We start from the raw sequence: 22,085 nt of genomic DNA, 5'->3' as shown, positions 1-22,085 counted from the left end.
TTTTTAAATGCATTTGTTTTGTTAAAAAAAAATAAAAAAATTTGAATCCACTATGTTTAGATAATTTTTTTTTACTACAAATCATGGTATATTTATTTATTTATTTATTTATTCATGTAATAATGATTGTGTGGGATACATTGAGGGATACATTTGAAAATATATGTATTTTTATATACATATATATTTATTTTTTTTAAATGGTGCACAAAACAATAATAAATAATAATATAATAAAAATCAATAACTAAATTATGAAAAGTTCCACAAGAATTAGCAAAAATTTGAGAAAAGTGAAGTAAAATATTTAAAATTGCTCGATTTATCAAATTTATCAATTTCATTTTTTTTAAATAATCATAATTTAATTTTTAAATCTTAGTATGTTCGTGTTTTGTCGTTTTTTCGACGATCATCCCTCCTTTGTATGAAAAATCCCGAGTGCAGCCGATCTCAGGTGTGACCTGTCCGGGCGGCGTCGACAATTTCCGGGGGGCGAGGCGCGCGAGAGGGGCGGGGTCAACAGGCGCGCTCGCGCTTCTTGTTCCAGGCAGAAAGTGTTTCGGGAGGAAGAGGAGGAGGAGGAGGAATCTTTTCAGAGAAGGAGAAAAAGTTGTGAAAGTCGTAAGTTTCGAAGTGAAACTGTGAACGTGTGACGCCGAACTGGTGAGTTTGTCTTTATTCGTGTTTTTCCCGAGAAAAAGCGAGTGTTTTTCTTCGTTTTTCTACCTGTTTTAGAGAAGAAGAAAAAAAGCGAAGCGGAAACGTGTCACCCACCGTCACGCAGGTGCGTTTACGTCGCTGCGTCAAAAAAATAAAAACTGCTGTATTTTTTAGTTTAGCGTTAAAACAACTATTTACGGTCTGTTTTCCAACATTTGACCATTTAAACTATGCCGATAAAGCGATTTTGTCATACAATTTTGACTAATTCTCAGATAAAGTTGTTTTGTTGACAACTTTTGACCCACGAGAGTTTATTAAAAATGACCTTCTCACTTTTAGCTTGTGCTAAAGCGATTAATGCACAGGAAAGTACGAATGTTCATGCTAATAGTACAGCATTTGATGAAAAACAAGTTCTGTTCATTTTTCAGCTTCTTAAATGTGAATATTTTCTGATTTCTTTGCTCTGTTTCACAAATAAATCATTAAAAAATTGAATCATTTTAGTTTTTGGGGCAAAGCAAAAATGTTTGAGAACATCATTATTTCAAGTAATCAATTTGATCGAGAAAATAATCGTCTTAAACGTAAAAATTACTGTATTTTGTTGTTTATTTTCACGTTAAAATAACTATTCGGGCTGTTTTTCAACGTTTGACTCTTAAAAATATGCTGATTCATCCATTTTGTGATTTAATTGTAGTCGAATTTTGAGTAAAAGTTGTTTTGTTGACGATTTTCAGACTTGTAATACAGTATTAAATTAGTCGTCAACTGTTTTTAATTTTAAAATAATCAAAACAAGTTTTTTTCAGATTCTTAATGTGAATTTTCAGGGGTTTTTTTGCTCCATTTAACAACAAGAAATCATTGAAATGGAATAATTTTAGTTTTTGGGGACAAAACTAAACAATAACTGGGTTAGGATTAGGGTTATCATGCAAATAATCGTGAAGTTTGAAATTAAACAAAAAAGTTGTGAAATATTGCATCAAAGTTTTTGGAAAAGTCGAAGGTTATAGGCATATAAATGAAGCGTAAACAAAAGTTAATGCGATGGAAACGGAATAATAAGGTAAATGAGTGTTAAATGAGAAAATGGTCGACCTCTGGTTGCATCTCGTGTTGAGGATTCAGCTCCAATTTGGGGGGAAATTGAATTCTCGTGGTCTTAATTTGATTTAGGTTCGATTCCGTCAGGCTGTAAACAGCACGTGACACGACGACCTCAGTCACTGAGGCAGAAAACAAGTTTTTATCACCGTTCACCAAACCGCTCACTCTCCCTGCACCAAACCCCGTAGAGAAAAACAGCGATTTTACCGTCACGGCACACGGGAGTTGTTGATCCGCCGCTGCCTACGTTATTCAGTTCAAATGTCTTGTTTTGTAAAAATTCGGCTTTCCAAACGCTTCGTTCAGGTTCACGTCAGTGACGCAAAGTGACCACACGAGGCAGCAGTAGACCAGCAGCTCCTGTGTCCCTGTGAGCTAAAATCGGTGATTATCTCTATGGGGTTTGGTGTGGGTCAATTCGTCCATTTTCAGTTAAAATCATTATTTGTGTGTGTGTGTGTGTGTGTGTCTCTGAGGATGTTTGATGATGAACCAGTTAATATTGACCCCTGACTGAGTGAGTGAGTGAGTGAATCCAGCTCGGCAGGTTTTTTCTTCTTCTTTGCTTCATGAACCGAAAGTGTTTAAAAGTGTTTGACATGTGTGTTTGTGCAACAACAAACACACACACACACACACACACACACACACACACACACACACACACACACACACACACACACACACACACACACACACAGCTGTGTGAAATGTAGAGGGAGAACGAGGCATGCTTGTGTGTGTGTGTGTGTGTGTGTGTGTGTGTGTGTGTGAACTCGGCCTTTTCCCTGACCTTTAACCTCTGATAAATCAGTATAAAAGATCATAGTTGAACTGGTGAATCCTGCGCGTGACGACATTAACTCTGCTTGTCTCGCTAGTTCGTGGTCGCTTTATTAAACAGTTGAATTTAACTCCTCTGTCACTGAAAGTCATTTAAAAAAAAGTCTTCATGGAGACAGAGCTGTCTTCTATTTTGAATAACATAACTTTATTCAAATCTTTATTCAAAACACAACTTTACATGCGTTTATAACATTTTTTCCGCACAATTTGTTTACATTTCTTTGCGATTACAGCCGTTACGTTGTTTCCTGTCGGTGGTGTTTGACTCATTGTCTGCTCAGGGGTGTGTGTGTTAGTGTGTGTGTGTGTCCGTCTGTCAAACAGGGAGTGTCTCTCACAGGTTACGAAAGGTCGAGTAATAGTTTTATTCTCACAGCTCTGTCTCTCTTTATCTGTGTGTGTGTGTGTGTGTGTGTGTGTGTGTGTGTGTGTGTGTGTGTGTGTGTGTGTGTGTGTGTGTGTACCTGCAGAGAACATTCCTGACCTGATCGGTCCTCGCCTCGTCTTAGTATCAAGTTCAGAACTTTATTGAGAATTTTTGTCATTTAATATCACATGACGTGTTTTTTTTATTGTGTTAGTAACCTGTGTGTGTGTGTGTGTGTGTGTGTGTGTGTGTGTGTGTGTGTGTGTGTGTGTGTTTTCATAAGTAACATGATTTATGGTCACGTCACTTAATAATCGTGAAGAGGTGAAGGAACAAAGTAGTTGTGTGTCACGTTATTATCGCACTAAAAGCTACAAAGTTTTAATGTAGTGTTGTTGTTTTTTTTATATATATAATGTTTACGGTAAATTTGTTAAACTTTTATAACTTTACCGCAGTGATGGTGTAATTTTTTTGTAAAAATAAAGTGCTTTTTTGTCGTTTGCCGTTTTGTAACATGAATAATGTGTTTATTAAAATGTTGTCGCTACGTTAAATAGCATATTTTGCTTGTGTAACATGTTTGCTTAGTAACGTTAATAACGTGGTAATGTTACCAAGACGCATTGTTGTAATTTTAGCATAATGTTGCTAACATGTTTGGTCCGACTTGCTGACGCGGTTTATGGTAATGTTTCTTAAGCGTTTCTTTACATTAATAGAGCAGTTTGTAACTTTAGCGACATCTTTGTTTTGTAACATAGTAGTGTTAGTTTACGTAGACATGGTAAAATGTTACATAAAGTTTTTCGTAAAACTTCAGTAACATGTCTTTGTAGCATTGGTTGCGTGTTTTTGAAATATTATGTTGTGCTTTTTAATAACATTTGTGATATAGTAACGTGTCTTTGTAACATTAGTTCAAAGTTTTTGCCGAAACATCGTAATGTAAGTCACGCATTTCTATGGAACGTGTTTTGGTGATGTTTTGTGTAACTTAACATGATTTAAGTTAATGTCTCTGTAGGTTTGGGCAATATTGCTAATTTTTCGCGATAATTTTTTTGGCAGCATTACTTTAATTTCTTGGAAACGTAAACAAAGAGCTTTTTGTTACGTTGTCGATGAGATTTTTGTTACATTTGTTGGATGTTTTTTTTATATTATTTCCACACGCATGTTTTTTTGAACGCGAGTCACGTGTTTACGATAACGTTACTTGGTAACATTACAACACTTACGTTAATTAATCTGAACAAACTAATGATTTTGTTCATTTTCTCCTCAGCTGTCGTTGATATTGATCCGCTCTTTGGACGCTGATGGCGGATTATTGATCCCTCGCAGAACACAGTCGACACCTGATAAGCGGAATATTTGTGAAACTCGAATCTGCTTGCGAACTTCGGTCTGCGAAGCCGATGCGTTTGTGTTGCTGATCAGCTGACACGATGGCGGCGTCAGAACTGATCCAGGACAGCGACGACGTCCGTCCTCACGTGGAGGTCAACGTGACCGCGGAGAACCCGCCCTCGCCTCCTCGTCCTCCGCGGGTCGCCAACGGGATCCCGATCCAGCTCACCTCCCCTGCGTCGGCGCCCGCCCACGACGACCACGACGGCACAAAAAACAAGCACGCGCGCGGCAGACTGAGCCGCCTGCAGCAGAACCAGCTGATCCACTCGCTGAGCAGCAGGCTGCGGCGACACTGCGACTACGTGAAGATCAGCGTGCCCGAGGAACCGGCCGACCGCCTCCCGAAGGAGTGGTGGAAGACGGGCGTGGCCTTCCTCTACGCCCTCTTCAACCTCTTCTTCACCACCGTCGTCATCACCATCGTCCACGAGAGGGTGCCGGACAAGTCGGTCAACCCGCCGCTGCCCGACAAGTTCTTCGACTACGTGGACCGGGTTCCCTGGGCGTTCACCGTCGCCGAGGTCAACGGGCTGATCCTGGTCGGACTCTGGCTCGTCCAGTGGCTCCTCCTCAAACACAAGTACGTCTCTGTCAGTGCTGGTGTGTGCTGCCCTCTAGGGGCTGGAATTTTCTTGATTATAATTCAAGTGACTACAGTTTGGTGAAGATATGTTGGCATGAGGTTATCATGAGGTGTCTGCTGCTAACTCTGCCGCTAATTCTGCTGCTAACTCAGCTGCATACTCTGTTCCTAACTCATCTGTAAACACTGTTGCTAACTCTGTCGCTAACTCGCCACTAATTCTACTGCTAACTCAACTGCAAACTCAGTTCCTAACTCATCTGTAAACACTGTTGCTAACTCCGCCGCTAATTCTGCTGCTATATCAGCTGCAAACTCTGCCACTAACTCAGCTGCTAAATATTTGGCTAACTCGGCTGCTAACTCGCCACTAATTCTGCTGCTACTCGGCTGCAAACACTGTTCCTAACTCATCTGTAAACTCTGTTGCTAACTCAGCTGCTAGTTCCGCCGCTAACTCTGCCACTGAATTCTGCCACTAACTCTGTTGATGACTCAGCCGCTAGTTCCGCCGCTAACTATGCCACTGAATTCTGCCACTAACTCTGTTGCTAACTCTGTTGCTAACTCCACCACTGATTTCTGCCACTAGCTCTGTTACTAACTCAGCTGCTAACTCCGCCACTTAATTCCACCGCTAACACTATTGCTAACCCTGCTGCTAAGCTAACAACTGAACCTGTAGAGTTGTTTGTTTATTTTGAACAGGAGCATGTTTAACGGTCACCTGATCCGTCGATTAGTAGTTTCGATAATCAATGACGTTGATTTTTTTTGTTTGCTTGTATTTAAATAGTCATTTTTTTTCGTGTTTTACCACACCTTTGATTCACAAGTTCTTCTACCTTTTTACATCATGTCTTTTAAATGTAAATAAAAAGTTGATTTCCTGTCCTGGTTCAGAGCGATCATCGGTCGTCGTTGCTTCTTCCTCATCGGGACTCTCTACATGTATCGCTGCGTCACCATGTACATCACCACGCTGCCTGTACCTGGGAAACACATGGTGTGTGCTCCAAAGGTAAATATAAACACACACACACACACTTTCACTGCAGTGTTGTTTGTTTTTAATTTTGTTTATTTGCGTGCAGCTGTACAACGACTCAACGGGCAAAATCTGGAGGATCCTGAGGCTGATCTCAGGAGGAGGTAACGACGGTTTAAACGCGACACGATATTTAAAGTCGTTCATTTTGACGTCGCAGCAGGAAAACGTGACGCGACTAAAGAGAAGTTTCCTTTTCCGATGATTTTCAGGTTTGTCGATGACGGGTTCTCACCTGATGTGTGGGGACTTCATGTACAGCGGCCACACCGTCATGTTGACGCTGTCCTACCTCTTCATTAAAGAGTGTGAGTACACACACACACACAATTGTCCCAAACTTTTTAGCTAAAATGTTTTGTGCGTGTTTCAAATAACGTGCATTAAATAAAAGTTTTTGTTTTTTTTACCAAACACTTCTGGGAATGAATGGATCAGGCTAGTGATTCCCAAACAGTGGGTTGGGACCCACAAAAGGGTCGCGGGAGAAAAATTGTTGTTACCGTGCTACTCGGGTTGAAAAGGGGCGGAAAACTTTCTGGTGAATTTCCAGAAACTTCCCATGGGATCGGGAACTTCAGTGAAAGAATTTCGGAAATAATCTAAATTGGAAACTTTCCATGGCTATTTTAGGGAATTTTAAGCTGTAAATTTGCAAAAACATTGCTCTTTTTTTGTCAGTGCTGCCCTCTAGGGGCTGGAATTTTCTTGATTACAATTCAAGTGGCTACAGTTTGGTGAAGATATGTTGGCATGAGGTTATCATGAGGTGCCTGCCGCTAACTTTGTCGCTAATTCTGCTGCTAACTCAGCTGCTAACTCGGCTGTAACTCTGTTCCTAACTCATCTGTAAACACTGTTGCTAACTCGCCACTAATTCTGCTGCTAGTTCCGCCGCTAACTCTGCCAATAACTCAGCTGCTAACTCGGCTGTAACTCTGTTCCTAACTCATCTGTAAACACTGTTGCTAACTCGCCACTAATTCTGCTGCTAGTTCCGCCGCTAACTCTGCCAATAACTCAGCTGCTAACTCGGCTGTAACTCTGTTCCTAACTCATCTGTGAACACTGTTGCTAACTCTGTTGCTAACTCGCCACTAATTCTGCTGCTAACTCAGCTGCAAACTTCGCCACTAACTCAGCTGCTAGTTCCGCCGCTAACTCTGCCAATAACTCAGCTGCTAAATCTTTGGCTAACTCGGCTGCTAACTCGCCACTAATTCCGCTGCTACTCGGCTGCAAACACTGTTCCTAACTCATCTGTAAACTCTGTTGCTAACTCAGCTGCTAGTTCCGCCGCTAACTGTGCCACTGAAAATTTGCTCTTTTTTTCACCATGTATATTCGGTAACGATAGTTTGCCATATTTGAGAATTGGCTCCCCATAGTCCCCAAAACGTGGACTGAACCACAAAGCAGGGGATGATTTAAGGCGGGGCTATGCTTTGTACGTCAAAATACGAGCTCTAATGCAAGCTCCGCACCCTGCTCTTCCAAATATGGTCATTTCTGTTTTTCCAAAAAAACCAAGAGGGTGCTGCGCAAAAACCCAAACTAGGTTCTTCTAGACACCAACGGGTGATGTTTGTGTGTTCTCAGACTCTCATTGCTGGATGTGGTGGTACCACGTCTTCTGCTGGTTGCTCAGCGCCTCTGGACTCATCTGCATCCTGGTCGGTCACGAGCACTACAGCATCGACGTGGTCATCGCGTACTTCGCCACCACGCGGACGTTCTGGTGGTACCACACCATGGCCAACACGCATGTAGGTGCACACACACACGCTGACACACACTCTGACATATTGGATGCACACGCGTATTGATTTTGTTTATTTGCGTTCAGACGCTTCGTCAGGCCCCGAACAACTGCCTGTCCAGAACGTGGTGGAACCCCATCTTCAACTTCCTGGAGAGGAACGTCCAGACCACGGTTCCTCTGGAGTTCTCGTGGCCGGTGTCGCTGCCGTCGTCGTGCCGACAGAGATACAGGATCGTGGAGGGAACGAGGGACGAATGAGGACACGGACAGCGACCCCGTACCGAAACCGAATGTAAGCGCTCTTCGAGAAGCCGCTTCTTTGGAGGAGCCGCGTAAGAAGGTGCCGTCACGTTTTACACGAACACCTTCGCCTCTCGAACCTCCTTTGACCCAATGACTGAGGCCAAATAAGTTCAGGTTTTCTCAGATTTGTGAAAAAAGGACTTGTCATCTGTGAATCCCTGAACTGTGGAGGAAAGAGGAAAACAAAAAAGACCTTTTGTTCCTTTATAAAGGAAGTTTACGACTAAATTATAAGTTTCAATGTAGTTATTTCTGACAATTAAAAAGAAATGTGCTCACTCTGTATCAGTTGTGTCACTTTAAGGGGCATGAAATGTGTTCAGCTACACAAAAACTCTTGACACTTTGCACACTGGTCAGGTCTGGTGAAAATGCGATGTTGGCATAGCGCCCCCTAAGGTGAAAACGGAGGCCAAATTGAGTTCCACAGAATTTCCCAAAACTTGGTGGGTACATGTTATAGACCAAGACGAACAAAAAAGTCAATCGTAACCATGACCTCAACTCAACAGGAAGTCAGCCATTTAGAATTTTGCACCGTAGTTAATTGAGCATACTCGTCCGAGCGCGTTTGTCGTACCGACATAAAAAAAAAAAAACACCAATGTGTACTGGACTCATCAAAGGTGACGTTGTCGAAAGGTTTTGCAGATTTTTAAAACGGAGTGTCCACGGGAACCCTCTGCGTTTTGGCAGATTTCGACCATTTGCCACGAAACAGGAAGTGCCCTACGAATTCGGCATACATTGAGTTCCACCGAATTTCCCGAAAATTGGTGGGAAGATGTTATAGACCAAGACGAACAAAAAAGTCGACCGTAACCATGGCCTAAACGCAACGGGAAGTCGGCCATTTTGTATTTTGACGTCCATTTTGGCGATTCGTACCCTACGTAAATGAGCGAACTCGTCCAGTTTGCACTAGACTCATTAAAGGTGAAAAGTTGTCGAAAGGTTTTGAAGATTCAAAAGTGAGGTCAGGGAACTGCTGCACTCCCAGACTTGCGTGGGGTACCTAGCGTTCCTAGTTTATTTGTTTATTTTACTGTGGGTTTTTTTCTCCTGGCACCTGCTGGCTCCTCCTCCTCTTCCTTTTACCCTGGAAATAATTTTTTTTAAAAGAAGAGATTAAACTGAGGATAACTGTCTCTCACACACACACACATATATAGTAGTGGACATACGTAGTTGTCTCGTGCCGACCATCCAGGATACAGCTGCATGTGCAGTAACCTCTCCTTCTGTGCCAGGTCGTAATATTTGGACTGTTCGGCGCTGGACAGAGCGTTCCACTGACACAGAGAGACGCAATAAAAGACGTTTTTTAAAGTGACAGTTCAGGGTTGCTTCATCTCACTGTTGGACAAACATTTCCTCTGTCTCACCTTGCGTCCCAGGACGCGGTTGATGGCGGCGCTCTCTCGCTCTCGTCCCTCCTGAGCGACTTTGTGTCTCGTTTCTTTCATGTAGAGCATGAAGGCGTTGAGAGGCTTCTTCACCACCTGCCTGCTGCTGCTGCTGCTGCTGCTGCTGCTGAGGGCGAGAGACATCCACATTACACAGAGAAACGGTGCGAGACAAGAGAAAGAGAGAGAGAGAGAGAGAGAGAGTTTGTCCTCACCTGGTGGCGCTGTTGCCACGGAGACAGGGGTGTGTCACCGAGTGGACGTCCGGGAGTCGAGAAGAAGACGTACGGGTTGGCCGCTCGTACGGCGAGGACGGCGGGAAATGTGCGTCGCTGTAGAGCAGGAGGGGAACGAGAGGATGGACGGACGACTGCGGGGAGAGGAGATTTAAAACTTATATTACATGTTTAAATTCGCACAGTTTATTTTGAATATATATATATATATTAATTTTCTTAACTGCGATTCAACATGATCACAAAAGAAAAAATAAATTGATTATTTTAATTAATGTTTAACTGTAATATTTTGTCAGGTTTGGCCTTCCATACATCCATTCCATTAAATCTTATCTTTAATGTTTAAATTCACAGTTTATTTTGTAAATGAATAAATAATAAAAAAATATATATATATATATTTGAAAACATATATTTTGAATGTTCTTAATGTGATGCATCATGATCGCGAAAGAAAAAAATTATGTTTTAACTATAATATTTTTTCAGGTTTGGCCTTCCATACATTCCGTTTGAATTTGCAGTTTTTACATCAGATTTTTGTTTTATTTTACTGCACTGACACGCCGTGGCTCAGCGGTTCAGCGTCTTCGTCTTTAACTGAAAATGACAACAGCTCGTGGCTTCTTTTGTTTTCCTTCCACCCTCCAGTCTTCAAATGCTAATGTTTTTACGCTAACGCGAGGCTACAAAATGAACAACCCGCTGAAGCCCCAAGACTTGAGTGTGGCTTTTAACACTGATTGTGTTAGAAAGGAAACATATGACTCACACACTCACACTCACTCACATACTCACAGTGGTGGTGTTGTTGTTTCGCCCCCCGCTGGTCACAAACAGGTACTGCTGCTGCAGCTGCAGCTGTGGTGATGGACTCCAGTCAAAATCAATCAATGTGAAGTTCACCTGAAACGTGACAAATATTATGATTTTTAAACATAAAATCTGTTTTTAATCAACCTTGCGTGATGACGTTTGTTTATTTATTTGTTTGTTTGTTTGTTTGTCGCACCACGACTCTGCGCTGTGGCGTTTTCACGGATCCGTCCCGTCTCCTGAAGGAAGGTCAAGAACAGAAGGAAACTATATGAAATTAAAACTCACATTGTCACAAAACTGTCACATTTGAACAGTTTATATAATTTACTGTCACCAAAATTCATCTTAAAGTGAATAAAACAAACAAAAACACAGTTTATTGATGTATTTTCAGCTACATGTTCATAAATAATGTCACAAAATTACATTAATAAACATTCATGATATAAATAATTGGTCTTGTGTGTTAGTATATTTATATAAACCATTACATTTACATAAGCAATCAATAAATCATGATTTATCTGTTACCAATGCTTTAATAAAAATACTAATAATTTTATTATTTCTCACACAGAAAACACGCAGAAGACAAGATCATAAATCCATGACAAAAACATAAACAATAATAATAAAATACACATTTACCTGTGGATTTTGCGTCAGCTCCATCGTTAAAATCAGATTAAACTCTGCGATAAAACGTGACGTTCACACGATCTGGAACTGAAGACTGAGGAGAAAAATCCACTTCATGATGGTTTTGTTGGTTTTTTCTTTTCTTCCCCTGAGGTTTTTCTTTTTTCTTTTATTATTTTTTTCACTGTCACTGCTCATTTTCATTATTTTCTGTCACTGTGTCATTCACATGTTTGTCCACTTGGGGACAGCAGAATAAAAAAGGCCAAATTGCCAGGAAAGATAAACTGTGACTATGTTTTGTGTTGCATTTATTTTTATCTGTTGATCATTTTAATCACAAATTAATAATTAGAAAAAGTAAAATAAAATAGTAAATATCATTTGAAGTTCAATGAAAGAAGCAGAAAAACAGAACTAATTTTATTAATCACGATTATATACTCAGGGTGTAGAATTATTATAATCATAGTTCTATTACTTTTTTTTGCATTAATTCTTAAGTAAGTAAATACGAATCAATATGTGGAAACAAAACCATCTTCTTGGTTTATGTGTGTTTCTCGCCGGACAGGAATCGCGTCCGTGCCTGCAGCCGGAAGCGGAAGTGACAGGCGAAAACATTCCGCGCGCCAGTTTATCAAGTAAAAGAACGCTGTTAATGACGCTCGTGTGCCTGGTCGCGCGGTGACGACATGGAGCCCGAGAGCGAGCTGTGCGTGGACATCATGTCGAAGACCGACGTCCTGCGGGTCATCGTGGCCGAGAAACTCACCACGGCCGCGCAGGAGATCATGGCCGTGGTGGAGAGGACCGTGGCCGGCTACGAGCAGGAGGCGTCGGTGTTCAGAGAGGAGATCGACCGGCAGAAGAGGCAGCTGGAGCGGCTGCTGGAGATCGCGAGCCCGGTCGCGGAGATCAAATCCGAGCCAGTGGGTCCGTGTGACAACAATCCGCCGCCGCAGTTCACCAACAAAAACACGGATTAAACGCTCCTTCCTTTCCTTTGCGTCTCTGCACAGTATTCTGCGCTAATTCCTCGTCAATTCGGCTTCATTCAAACTTTGTGTGCGCAAAGTGTTTACGTCAAACTGTGCACTGACGAATTTCAGGTTTATGCTAACAAGCAGCGAGGGTGACGAAGTTGTTTATTCTTTTTTTAATTACTTAAACCGACTAACTATTATTGAATTAACAACAACGTAATTACGCTATTTAAAACGTTATTGTCATTAGAAATGTGTTGCTAAAACTTTATTTGTTAAAGTTTTTTTTACGGAATTAGCTTAAAACATCAGCGTCCGTATATCAACAGTTGGCTAATTGCTAACTTCAAAAAGTATATAAACATGTACATTTCTGTTAGCAGCAGCCATTTTATATGACGTACTACTTATTTATTCACATAAAGTAGCAAATGACGTCGTTAAGTTACCGCGACATACGTTTTTGTGTGTTTTTCTACGAAGTTAAACCAAATTCTAACGTTATTTTTGGATTATTTCTGTGTCTTCCAGATGACGAGCTGATGATTCCAGTGAGCGAGCCGCTGCACGACGGAAGTGAACATGATCAAGAGGAGCTAGTGCAACAATACGAGCTAGGTGCGAATTAAATCCGAATTATGAGATTAAAGTCAGAATTCTAAGGAAAAAAGCACTGAATTCTGGGATTAAAGTCAGAATTTTGACAAGAAAAGTCTTTAATTCGAAGATTTCAGTTTGAATTCAAGTCTGACATCTGAGAGAAAAGACTGAATTCTGGGATTAAAGTCAGAATTCTAAGGGGGAAAAAAAGACTGAATTCTGGGATTAAAGTCACAATATTGACAAGAAAAGTCTTAATTCTAAAAATTTCCGTTTGAATTCAAGTCTGAAAGCTGCGAGAAAAGACTGAATTCTGGGATTAAAGTCGAAGAAAACTCTTAAGAATTCTTTAAATCACAATATTTCAGGAACTCTCTCTACAAAATTTAGAATTGAGATGAGGCGTTTGCATCGAGTTAGCTCGTAAACGTCGTGTCATACTTTCTATGTTAGCGCTTCACTCGGTGTTACGCTTAAATTCCCCACATTGGATGCTACTCGTAATTGGATGCTATCCGGAAGTTTAAATCCAATAATTTGAATTTAAGGCCTTAAAATGTCCAAAATTCTCCTAAAATCTCATTAAAGGTCTTAAACACAATTTTGAAAGGTCTTAAAAATCTATGAACGTGACTTTTATTTAAAACGTGCTTAAACTTCAGTCCTGTTTGAAATGTTTCTATTTTTGAGGATGCGCTAGCTAGCATAACTACAACACGGAACAAAAGTAGGCCACCTGTGCTGCCCGGTGAGAATTTATCGAGCACCACTAGCTAGTGTGCTGTGCGCGTGTCGCGGTGTGTTACCGCTTAGCATAGCAGCGGAGAAAACTTAGCGAAAGCCTGGTACGACTACAGAATTTCCAGTCCTCTTAGCGGCGGGACAACGAAGTAGACCGTAACCGTGGAAACTCGCTCGAGGTTACTATGTCGCGCTACGAATAAAAGGAAATACGAGAGTACGCATGCGTGGAATGCTAGACAAACGTGAACCCTCGTTGCGGGCGTGTGCGCACTTGCGTGAATGCGAAGTAGTGTTTTGTGGTATGACCCGGCCCTCAAGGGGGCGGGGCCTGAGTGATACCTTTTTCATTGCTAAAAATATTCTTACAGGTAAAAACTCTCCCAGGGTATCTTTAAATTTTTTCGTGTGTCACATTTTTTTGGATTTCTGCCCATGTAGAGGACGGGAGCACGTGTGTCCTCATGGCCCCCGAAGAACATTACGAGGACGAGCCGGCGTCGCCGTTCTCGCTGCCCCCTCCAGACGACCCGGAACCGTTACCGAGGCTGGATTACAGCAGGGCATTTACGTACGACAATTTTTTCCGCAGTTGTAACGTGAACTACCTGGACGCAAACAAACTTTAAAAGGAGGTTGAACATAAGTTTGTTTTGCTTCGTTTAGGTCGACGATTCCCAAAGTTCGGTATAAGAAGCGCGTCATTCCCAAAGAGCGCAAATATCGGAAGACCCTAATCCCGGACCCCCTCCCTCTCAGAATCCGCCTGCTGGACGATCCTGGGATTAAGGTGATCAACAGGCATGGTGAGTTGAGTTTCACAGTCGATGCTGACTGTATCTCACTGTTAGACAGACTTTTCCAACAGGAAACTGAAGTTTGTAAACCACTCACTCTTCCCACACCAAACCCCATAGAGAAAATCAGTGATTTTAACACAGGTTTTAATCAGCGCACACAAGAGTTGTTGATCCACTGCTGCCTCCGTCAGTAACTTCAAATGTGTTATTTTGTGAATTGGGCTCTTGAAATCCTTTGTTCAGACTTACCTCAGTGACACAAAGTGACCACACGAGGCAGCAGTAGACCAGCAGCTCCTGTGTCCCTGTGAGCTAAAATCACTGATTTTCAACAACAATATTATCGATTATCGCAATAACTTCTGAGACAATTTATCGTCCAGCAAAATTTGTTATCGTGACAGGCCAAAACATGACCGCTCTATGTGACCTTTAATACTTTGTACCTAACTAGTTGAAAGCCTGTAAACACATGTTGACCAGAATATTCCTGTTTGTCTTCCAGTGTATAAAAAGTACCCACTGAAGACGATGACGTGTCCTGTTCATCTGAAGGAGAAGGACTTCCTGGCCAAGCTCAGGTCCATGTTCCCACGGCTGCCGAAAAACAAATCGTTCGACTTATTCATGTGCGGGAGAAAAAGGAATATGTTTCCCGTGACGGTGAAGAGTATGACGCCGCTCGAGGTCTGGAAGAAAATCAACGGGGGATCGGCCCTCTTCATCCGACTGAGGGTAAAGAAGAATCGGTCAAGCAACTGGAAATTTGGAGATTTTAAACCGGTTACTCTCCCACACCAAAGTCCAGTGAGGAAAATCAGTGATTTTAGCTCGCGAGGACACAGGAGCTGTTGTCTACTGCTGCCTCGTGTGGTCACTTGTGTGTCACGGGGGTTAAATCTGAACTTTTTCAAACACAGAAGTCACAAAATAATACGTCGGAACTTAGTGATAGAGGCAGCTTAAATCACAAGCTTAAATCACTGATTTTCTTTATGGAATTTGGTGTAGGAGCGACAGCGATTCACAAACTTTACTTTCCTCTTGTAAAAGTCTGTTTACATATTCTTAAGATATCGTAAAAACGTGCCGTTTAAGTCACAGAAACGCACATCTCTCGCGTTTCAGAGGGAAGCTGCTCCCGAACCGCAAGGCAACGTGGAACTCGGGATCCGTGTCCTGAAGGACACGTCAGCCACACGTGAGTTGAAAAAAAAAAAAAAACGAGACGTTTTAGATTCTGCCCTTGATAAGGACTCGGTTGTCACCGTGTAAACCGTCTCTCGATGATTCCTTTGTCTGTTCCAGTGAACGAAGATTGCCCGATTCACAGACTCCAGTGTCCTCGCCGTCTGCAGGAGTCGGGCTTCCTGGACCTGCTGAGGTCCACCTTCCCCGAGCTGGCCGACAGCGAAACGGTCGCGCTTTTTACCGCCGACAAAACCAAGAAACTGTCTCCTTTGAACGTTAAAAGTCTGACGCCGGTGGAAATCGACAAGAAAATCGACAGGGGTGGTGACGAAGGTCGCCTCTGCCTCTACGTTCTACCAAAGGTATTCTGTCTGTTTGTCAAAAACTCTTCTTCGTTTGTCTCTTCGTGCATCACTTCTGAAACTAAAATATCTTCTTTCAGCGTCTTGAAGACATCCAAAGCGGCGACAAAGATCCTCCATCGGATGTCCGTCCAACTCCTCTGAAGAGAGGGTCAGTCCAAAACAAGCACATCTACCATCGTCGCCTACACGTGTCGCGATGGCGTTCCCTAATCTCTGTCTTTGTTGTCCGCAAGGAGCAGCAGGGGTCGGCCCAAACCGATAGCAGTCTCTGTAGAGCTGAAGCTCTGGATTCTGGAGGACTCGAGCATCAACCACATGTCAACCAAATGTAAATGAAAACATGGTTTGTTCTTGTGTTCTTGTATTTGGCTCCAGTGGCTTGTGCTGAGTGCACTGGTCTGGTCCTGGACCTCAGAACCTCAGTGGCGTTGCTATGTTTACACATCGACCAGCAAACCTTCCTCTTAGCGACTTAGCACCCGTTCCTTCTTTTCTTTCAGTGTTCCAAACGATCATACAGCACAAGCTGCGGTGTCCTTTAGGCCTACAGGAGGCGGAATTCCTGGATCTGCTGAGGTGCACTTACCCTCAGCTGGGATCCGAAAGGTCTTTTGACTTCTTCCTGTCTGACAGAACCAAGAAACTCTTTCCTCTGGAAGTCGACACTCTTACGCCGGAGAACATCCAGACGGCGATCAAGTCCTTTGGATCCGGTTTCTCTGCCCTCTACATCCGACTAAACGTACGTCAGTTTGTTGGATGTTCAAAAGTCGTGTCAAAAATACATTAACCACAGTTCAGTTCACTGCTTCATTACCACTTTGATGCTAATGACTCTTTCCTGGATTTAATGCTAGTGCTGGACACGTTTGCGCACAACGCTTCCACGTTTCACGTTTCCACGACGACTGACCCGGGAAAAGGCGCGCGTGACGTCATGTTTACGTGTCTCCCGGTCGTTAAAATTAGTCTCTAAACTAACACTTATCTATATAAACAGACCGACTCCAGTTCGACTGTAGGTGCGCTAACGGCGCTAAAGGAACTAATGGAGCTAACTGATAAACGGCGTCTGGCACCGATGCGGAGGCACGTAAACATGGCGTGACGCGCGTCTTTTTCCGCTCAGTCGTCATGGAAATGCGCCACGCCTTACCGCGCGCTAACATGCCCAGCGCTGTTTAGTACATAAGACATTTTGTTTGTTTTTTTATCTTTCAGAATGTTTCTATAGGAGAGCTTTCGTCCAACGCTGAACAAACACTGGGGTAAATCGAAAAAACACAGAGCCGCCGTTTTTTTTTTTAACCTACAGATGTTGAAGACCAGCTAACCTGATCTCCACTTGTCCTTGTTTCCGCAGAGCGGGCGGTCAACAGAACACGGCGAGCCACGTAGTTCTCAACGTCTGCTTCCTGCAAGCACAGGTCAACGTGGTGTCGGCTTCGGGTAAGTGTAAAGCGGGTGATTTTAAAGCTGCCGTAGACGTTTCGAATCACGTCTTTTGACAAGAAAAATACGGTCCTGTTCCTCTAGTGTTGAAGAAGAACCCAGTGCTCGAGCTGATTTGTCCTAGTGGTCTTACGGAGATGGACTTCCTGAAGCTGCTGAGGTCCACTTTCCCCGTGCTGGCCGGTAAACCTTTTGACGTATTAACAAGCGACCAGAGCGGTAGACTCCATCCTCTGAGGGTCGAGATGATGACGCCGGAGGAGATCCATCAGATCCTGGAGTTCAGCCCCAACTCCAACATCTTCATCCAGCTGAGGGTAACGTTCACGTTCTTTCTGCTGTGGGTGACGTTTGTGGAGCTTTATCTTTCGGAATCTTGACAATCTTGTCCACTTTTGTTGCGTGGACCTTTTCTTCAAAGGTGCATTATGTAATAAATTTAAAGCAACTGGCCATAAAATCCTCCTAAAATGTCACAGAGACTCAGGAATAATGTTCATATAACAAACTGAACTCATCAACAACAACAGTACAGACAAAATATTTGCATTCAAAAAAAAGTTTTGCAGACTGCAAATCATGTTTATGTTTGAAATCATGTTTTGGCATGTGGCGCCACCTACCGCCGTCTACCAATCATTGCAGTCAATAGAGTCTCAGCTGCCGAGCAACCGCGGGTTGCCAGTTAGGTCAGAAAACGAAACCTAAAAGACCTCTGTATTTTGAATTTGAATGTAGTAACTGTTTTTGGCCACATTCTTACATATGGCACCTTTAAGATTGAATGTGTTATTTTTAGTGCTGGGTACTTTAACGACGTCAACGCTAACGCATCTTAACGGCGTTTCCATGACGACTGACCGCAAAAAGACACGTCATGTTTATGCGCCGCGGCTCCGGAGTCCAGGCACCGTTTACCAGTTAGCTGCGTTAGCTCCTTTAGCGCCATTAGCGTGCCTACAGTCGAACTGGAGTGGTCTCTTTATTAGCAGCGCTACAAATAACCAGCGTACCTGTGTACTGTGCGGCCTCTGTTTTTAAAGTTTAGCGGTACTTTAGAGACTCATTTTAACAATCGGGAGTCACGTTAACATGACGTCGCACGCGTCTTTTTCCGGTCAGTTGTCATGGAAACGCGTCATGCGCTAACGGTGGCGCGCTAACGCGCCCAGCACTAGTTGTTTTATGTCGCCGATAGATGCCGTGTTTTCGGAAACATAGTCTTTAAGCTCTCGTAGACATAAGCTGGTGAAGGTTTTATATTCCAAACGTTTGATGTTTTAGTTCCTTCTTCTATGTCCAAAGTTGCTGAACGCAGTCCCTCGATCCTTTTCCCCGAACTCTAGGGACCACATAAATCCCCGGCGGGCGCTCAAGAACTTGGTGTTGCTGATGATTTTCCGTCCACGTCGGGTCAAACCGGACCGAGCATCAGGTGAGCCTCTGATCGCGCTAAGAGCTCGTCGCTTCCGCTGACCGCGTCGTAACGATGTCGTTTTGTTACCGGCAGCCATTTTCAAGCGGGAGGGGGAAGCGTGCCGGGCGACGGAGACGACCAACAGATGGCCGGACTGTCGTGGACGGAGCCGCTGCTCGTCTTTGAGAGCGATAACGAAGATGGAGACGGGGAAGAGGAGGGAGACGGGGGAGAGGAGGGAGACGGGGAAGAGGAGGGAGACAAGGAAGAGGAGGAAGCCGAGTGGACGATAGACCGAAGCTCGAAGAAGACGATTAAAGGGCGAGTACGATCAGGCGTCCGGGCGTCGAGGAAGAGCGTCCGGTCAAACGGCGTCCCCGCCGCTCCTCTGTGCTGCTCCGTCTGCAGTGTTCCACGCAGCACCATGAGCCTGTTGCTCAAACACTGCTGGAGTCACGTGGAAGAGCCGGCGATGCTCTGCGGCGTCTGCGGAGAGCGCTCCGAGACCACGGAGGAGCTGAGGGGCCACCTTCAGAGTCACCTGAAGACGCACAGCTGCGACTTCTGCGGGAAGTCCTTCCTGTCCATCACCGGCCTCAAGGGACACATCGCGCGGCACAAAGGGGAGCGACCGTACGAGTGTACCGTCTGCCACAAGGCGTTCGCCGAGCCCTGGGTGCTGAACAATCACATGACGGTGCACTCGCCGGACAAACCGCACAAGTGCGACATCTGCCAGAAGCCCTGCTCGTCCAAGATGAAGCTGAAACTCCACCAGGCGACGCACACGGACGAGAGGCCGTTCCAGTGCAACGTGTGCCCCAGCGCGTACCGCAGCCTCGGGACGCTGTCGCAGCACATGCTGCGGCACCTGGGCCGCACGTCGCCGAGGGAGCGCTCGCACGCCTGCCGGGTGTGCGACAAAGCGTTCAGCATGGCCTGGAAGCTGCAGGCTCACATGAAGAGCCACAAGTGGGAACAAGGCGCCGGTAAACGCGGCGGGAAGTCCAAGCTGCTCTTGGTCACATGAAGATCCACGGGCGGGTAGACTTTTATCCGGGGGAAACGAAGACCTGTTTTGAGAAGCTGCTGATTCAGAAAATGCTGCCCTCTCATCACGGAATTTCACGAAAATTAAGTATTGTTGTATGAGGCACTGACTGTGTTGTGAGCGCCCCCTGTGTTGAGAACCAGTCTGACCTACAGAGGCTAACTTTCACTTAAAAAAGTTTTAAAAAATGGAGTTTGTAAACCAATCACTCTCTCACACCAAACTCCGTAGAGAAAATCAGTGATTTTAGCTCATGGGGACACATGAGCTGCTGGTCTACTGCTGCCTCTTGTGGTCACTTTGTGTCACTGGTGTTATATTGAACAAAGAACTTTAAACACCGAAGTTACAAGAAAACACATATGGACTTAATATTGGAGGCAGCAGTGGATCAACAGCTCCTGTGTGTTGATTTTCTCTATGGGGTTTGGTGTGGGAGAGTGAGTGCTTTACAAACATCAGTTTCTTGTTGGAAAAGTCTGTCTAACAGTGAGGAAAAAAAAGCTGAACCATCTGAAGTCCCTTTAAAAAAAAAAATACAAATGTGATTCCTCAACTGTTAAACACGACTTTGAAATGTAATTTTTATTCTCCCTACGGACATTTTTATTTTTTTTAAACAGTTTTACTTTTTTTTAAACGCAAAGAAGGATGCAGGTCGTTTCTGAGGGACTATTTTCAGCAGCGGATTCATCCACATTCATTTTGAACACGTCAAACTTTCTTTCTTTTTTTTTGTTTGTTTTTAGCCGTAGATTCCTACACTGTGTAACGTTGTGCCTGCGATGTTCGGGTCGCTGTTCGTAAACTGCGAAAGAATTTACCAAAAAAAAAAAAAAAAAGAGGAAATGAAATGTAAATTAGATTGGTTTGTGTTTTAGTGTACATCGTTGTTTTTTTTATTACTGTCAAGTGTTGAGTTTGTCGTTGGAATGACTGAGGGTGTTCCTAATAAAGCGCTCACTCGGCATTAACGGTGTGTTGCGGTGATTTTAAAACAATTATCACTTTACTTTGACGTTTGGATCAAGAATTTCTTTCAAATAATTTAACAATGTTTTTCTTTTGGAAAAAAAAAAACCCCAAACGTTTGGATGATTTGTTAAAAACTTTACAGTCACGACATAAAAATTTAAAATCATAGTTTTTAAGGAAGCCCCTTTTAAGATGCTTACTGTTCTTTTAGGGTTACAAAAAAAAAAAAAGTTTTTACACGTTTTTTATTCTAACATTGACTATTCTTGTTATTTCTTAATTTTAAATTATGGCAGCGTTTGCCCTCCATACATTCCGGGCGTTAAAAATACAAGCGTACGTAGACTTGACTTTTGCCTCATTAGTGTGTTCAAAACCTCATAACATTTGAATAATCACCGTTGTTAAATCCAGATTGTCGTTTTTACGCGGTTGTTTGCTCCTGAAATTGTATTTTTTTACGACATTTATGAGAAGATTTTAGGCGGTTGAAATTTCAAAGAGTTTGTGTTGTTTCTCGTCGGACCGTTGTTGAAGCTGGACCGGAACCTGGAACAACTCGCCCCGCGCGCTGGACGAATGCAAAACAAAACAAAAGTCTGACGCTGTAAACAAAGAAACAAAGAAAAATGTTTTCTTGGAAAAACGAAAGCAGCGATAATCTCCACGGCCCCGAGAACGTGTCGAAGACCGACATTCTGAGAGGAATTGTCGCGGAGAGACTGTCCACGGCCGCGAAGGAAATCTTAGCGGTGGTGGAGAGAACCGTGACCGGGTACGAGGAGGAGGCTGCGGGCCTCAGGCTGGAGATCGACCGGCAGAAGAAGCAGCTGGAGGTTCTGCTGCAGCCGCAGGTTACACTGGAGAGAAGGGGTAAGCATTTTTATTTTCAATCAGTCTTTGCTGTTGCGAACTCGGTTTGGAAAATTGTCATTTTAATGTTAAATGCCTTACTGACACGCCCCCAATGTATGAACATAACATGTTGACGTAAACAATGGGCTTTCATGATGTCATTTACTATTCGGCTTTCATAGAAATACCAGATGAACTGAATTTTGTGTTTTTTTGTATTTTTTATTTTTTTTGCTTTGGTTCATTAGTGATTTCCTGTTCTGTCCGTGGGATGCCGGACTTAATGTAAGAATCTTGCTATTTAACGTTTATTTGCTCTCTGACTTGATCTCTTGATTCTGAGCACACCGAGTTGACGTTTACACAAGTGTCAATGATGTCATTGACTGTTCGGCTTTCATATAAATAGAAAATGAATCATTGATTTGGTACAATACGTGAT

The 22,085-nt window shown here is 43.3% G+C and overlaps 2 protein-coding genes across 2 annotated transcripts; both read left to right on the top strand.

Annotated features, from left to right (window-relative positions):
* Positions 1-592: 592 nt before the first annotated feature.
* Positions 593-8,062, top strand: sgms2b (sphingomyelin synthase 2b; the record flags this gene model as incomplete). The annotated part of the gene is made up of 7 exons (XM_083906899.1): positions 593-666; positions 4,284-4,991; positions 5,898-6,015; positions 6,089-6,146; positions 6,255-6,350; positions 7,642-7,808; positions 7,889-8,062. Exons 2-7 carry the CDS (start codon positions 4,447-4,449, stop codon positions 8,060-8,062), a joined length of 1,158 nt encoding a protein of 385 aa, XP_083763025.1. The 5' UTR covers positions 593-666; positions 4,284-4,446.
* A 3,828-nt stretch (positions 8,063-11,890) lies between these two features.
* LOC310941549 (uncharacterized protein) lies at positions 11,891-15,949 on the top strand (the record flags this gene model as incomplete). Its single annotated transcript, XM_083906736.1, has 8 exons — positions 11,891-12,146; positions 12,728-12,814; positions 13,979-14,108; positions 14,204-14,343; positions 14,843-15,072; positions 15,466-15,538; positions 15,646-15,849; positions 15,891-15,949. Exons 1-8 carry the CDS (start codon positions 11,906-11,908, stop codon positions 15,947-15,949), a joined length of 1,164 nt encoding a protein of 387 aa, XP_083762862.1. The 5' UTR covers positions 11,891-11,905.
* Between the last annotated feature and the right edge of the window lie 6,136 nt (positions 15,950-22,085).

This window comes from Microchirus variegatus (genome assembly GCF_963457635.1).
Source record: "Microchirus variegatus genome assembly, chromosome: 20".
Lineage (NCBI taxonomy): Eukaryota > Metazoa > Chordata > Actinopteri > Pleuronectiformes > Soleidae > Microchirus > Microchirus variegatus.
The sequence above is the reverse complement of the archived record's forward strand: the minus strand, read 5'-3'. Positions and strand labels throughout refer to the sequence as shown.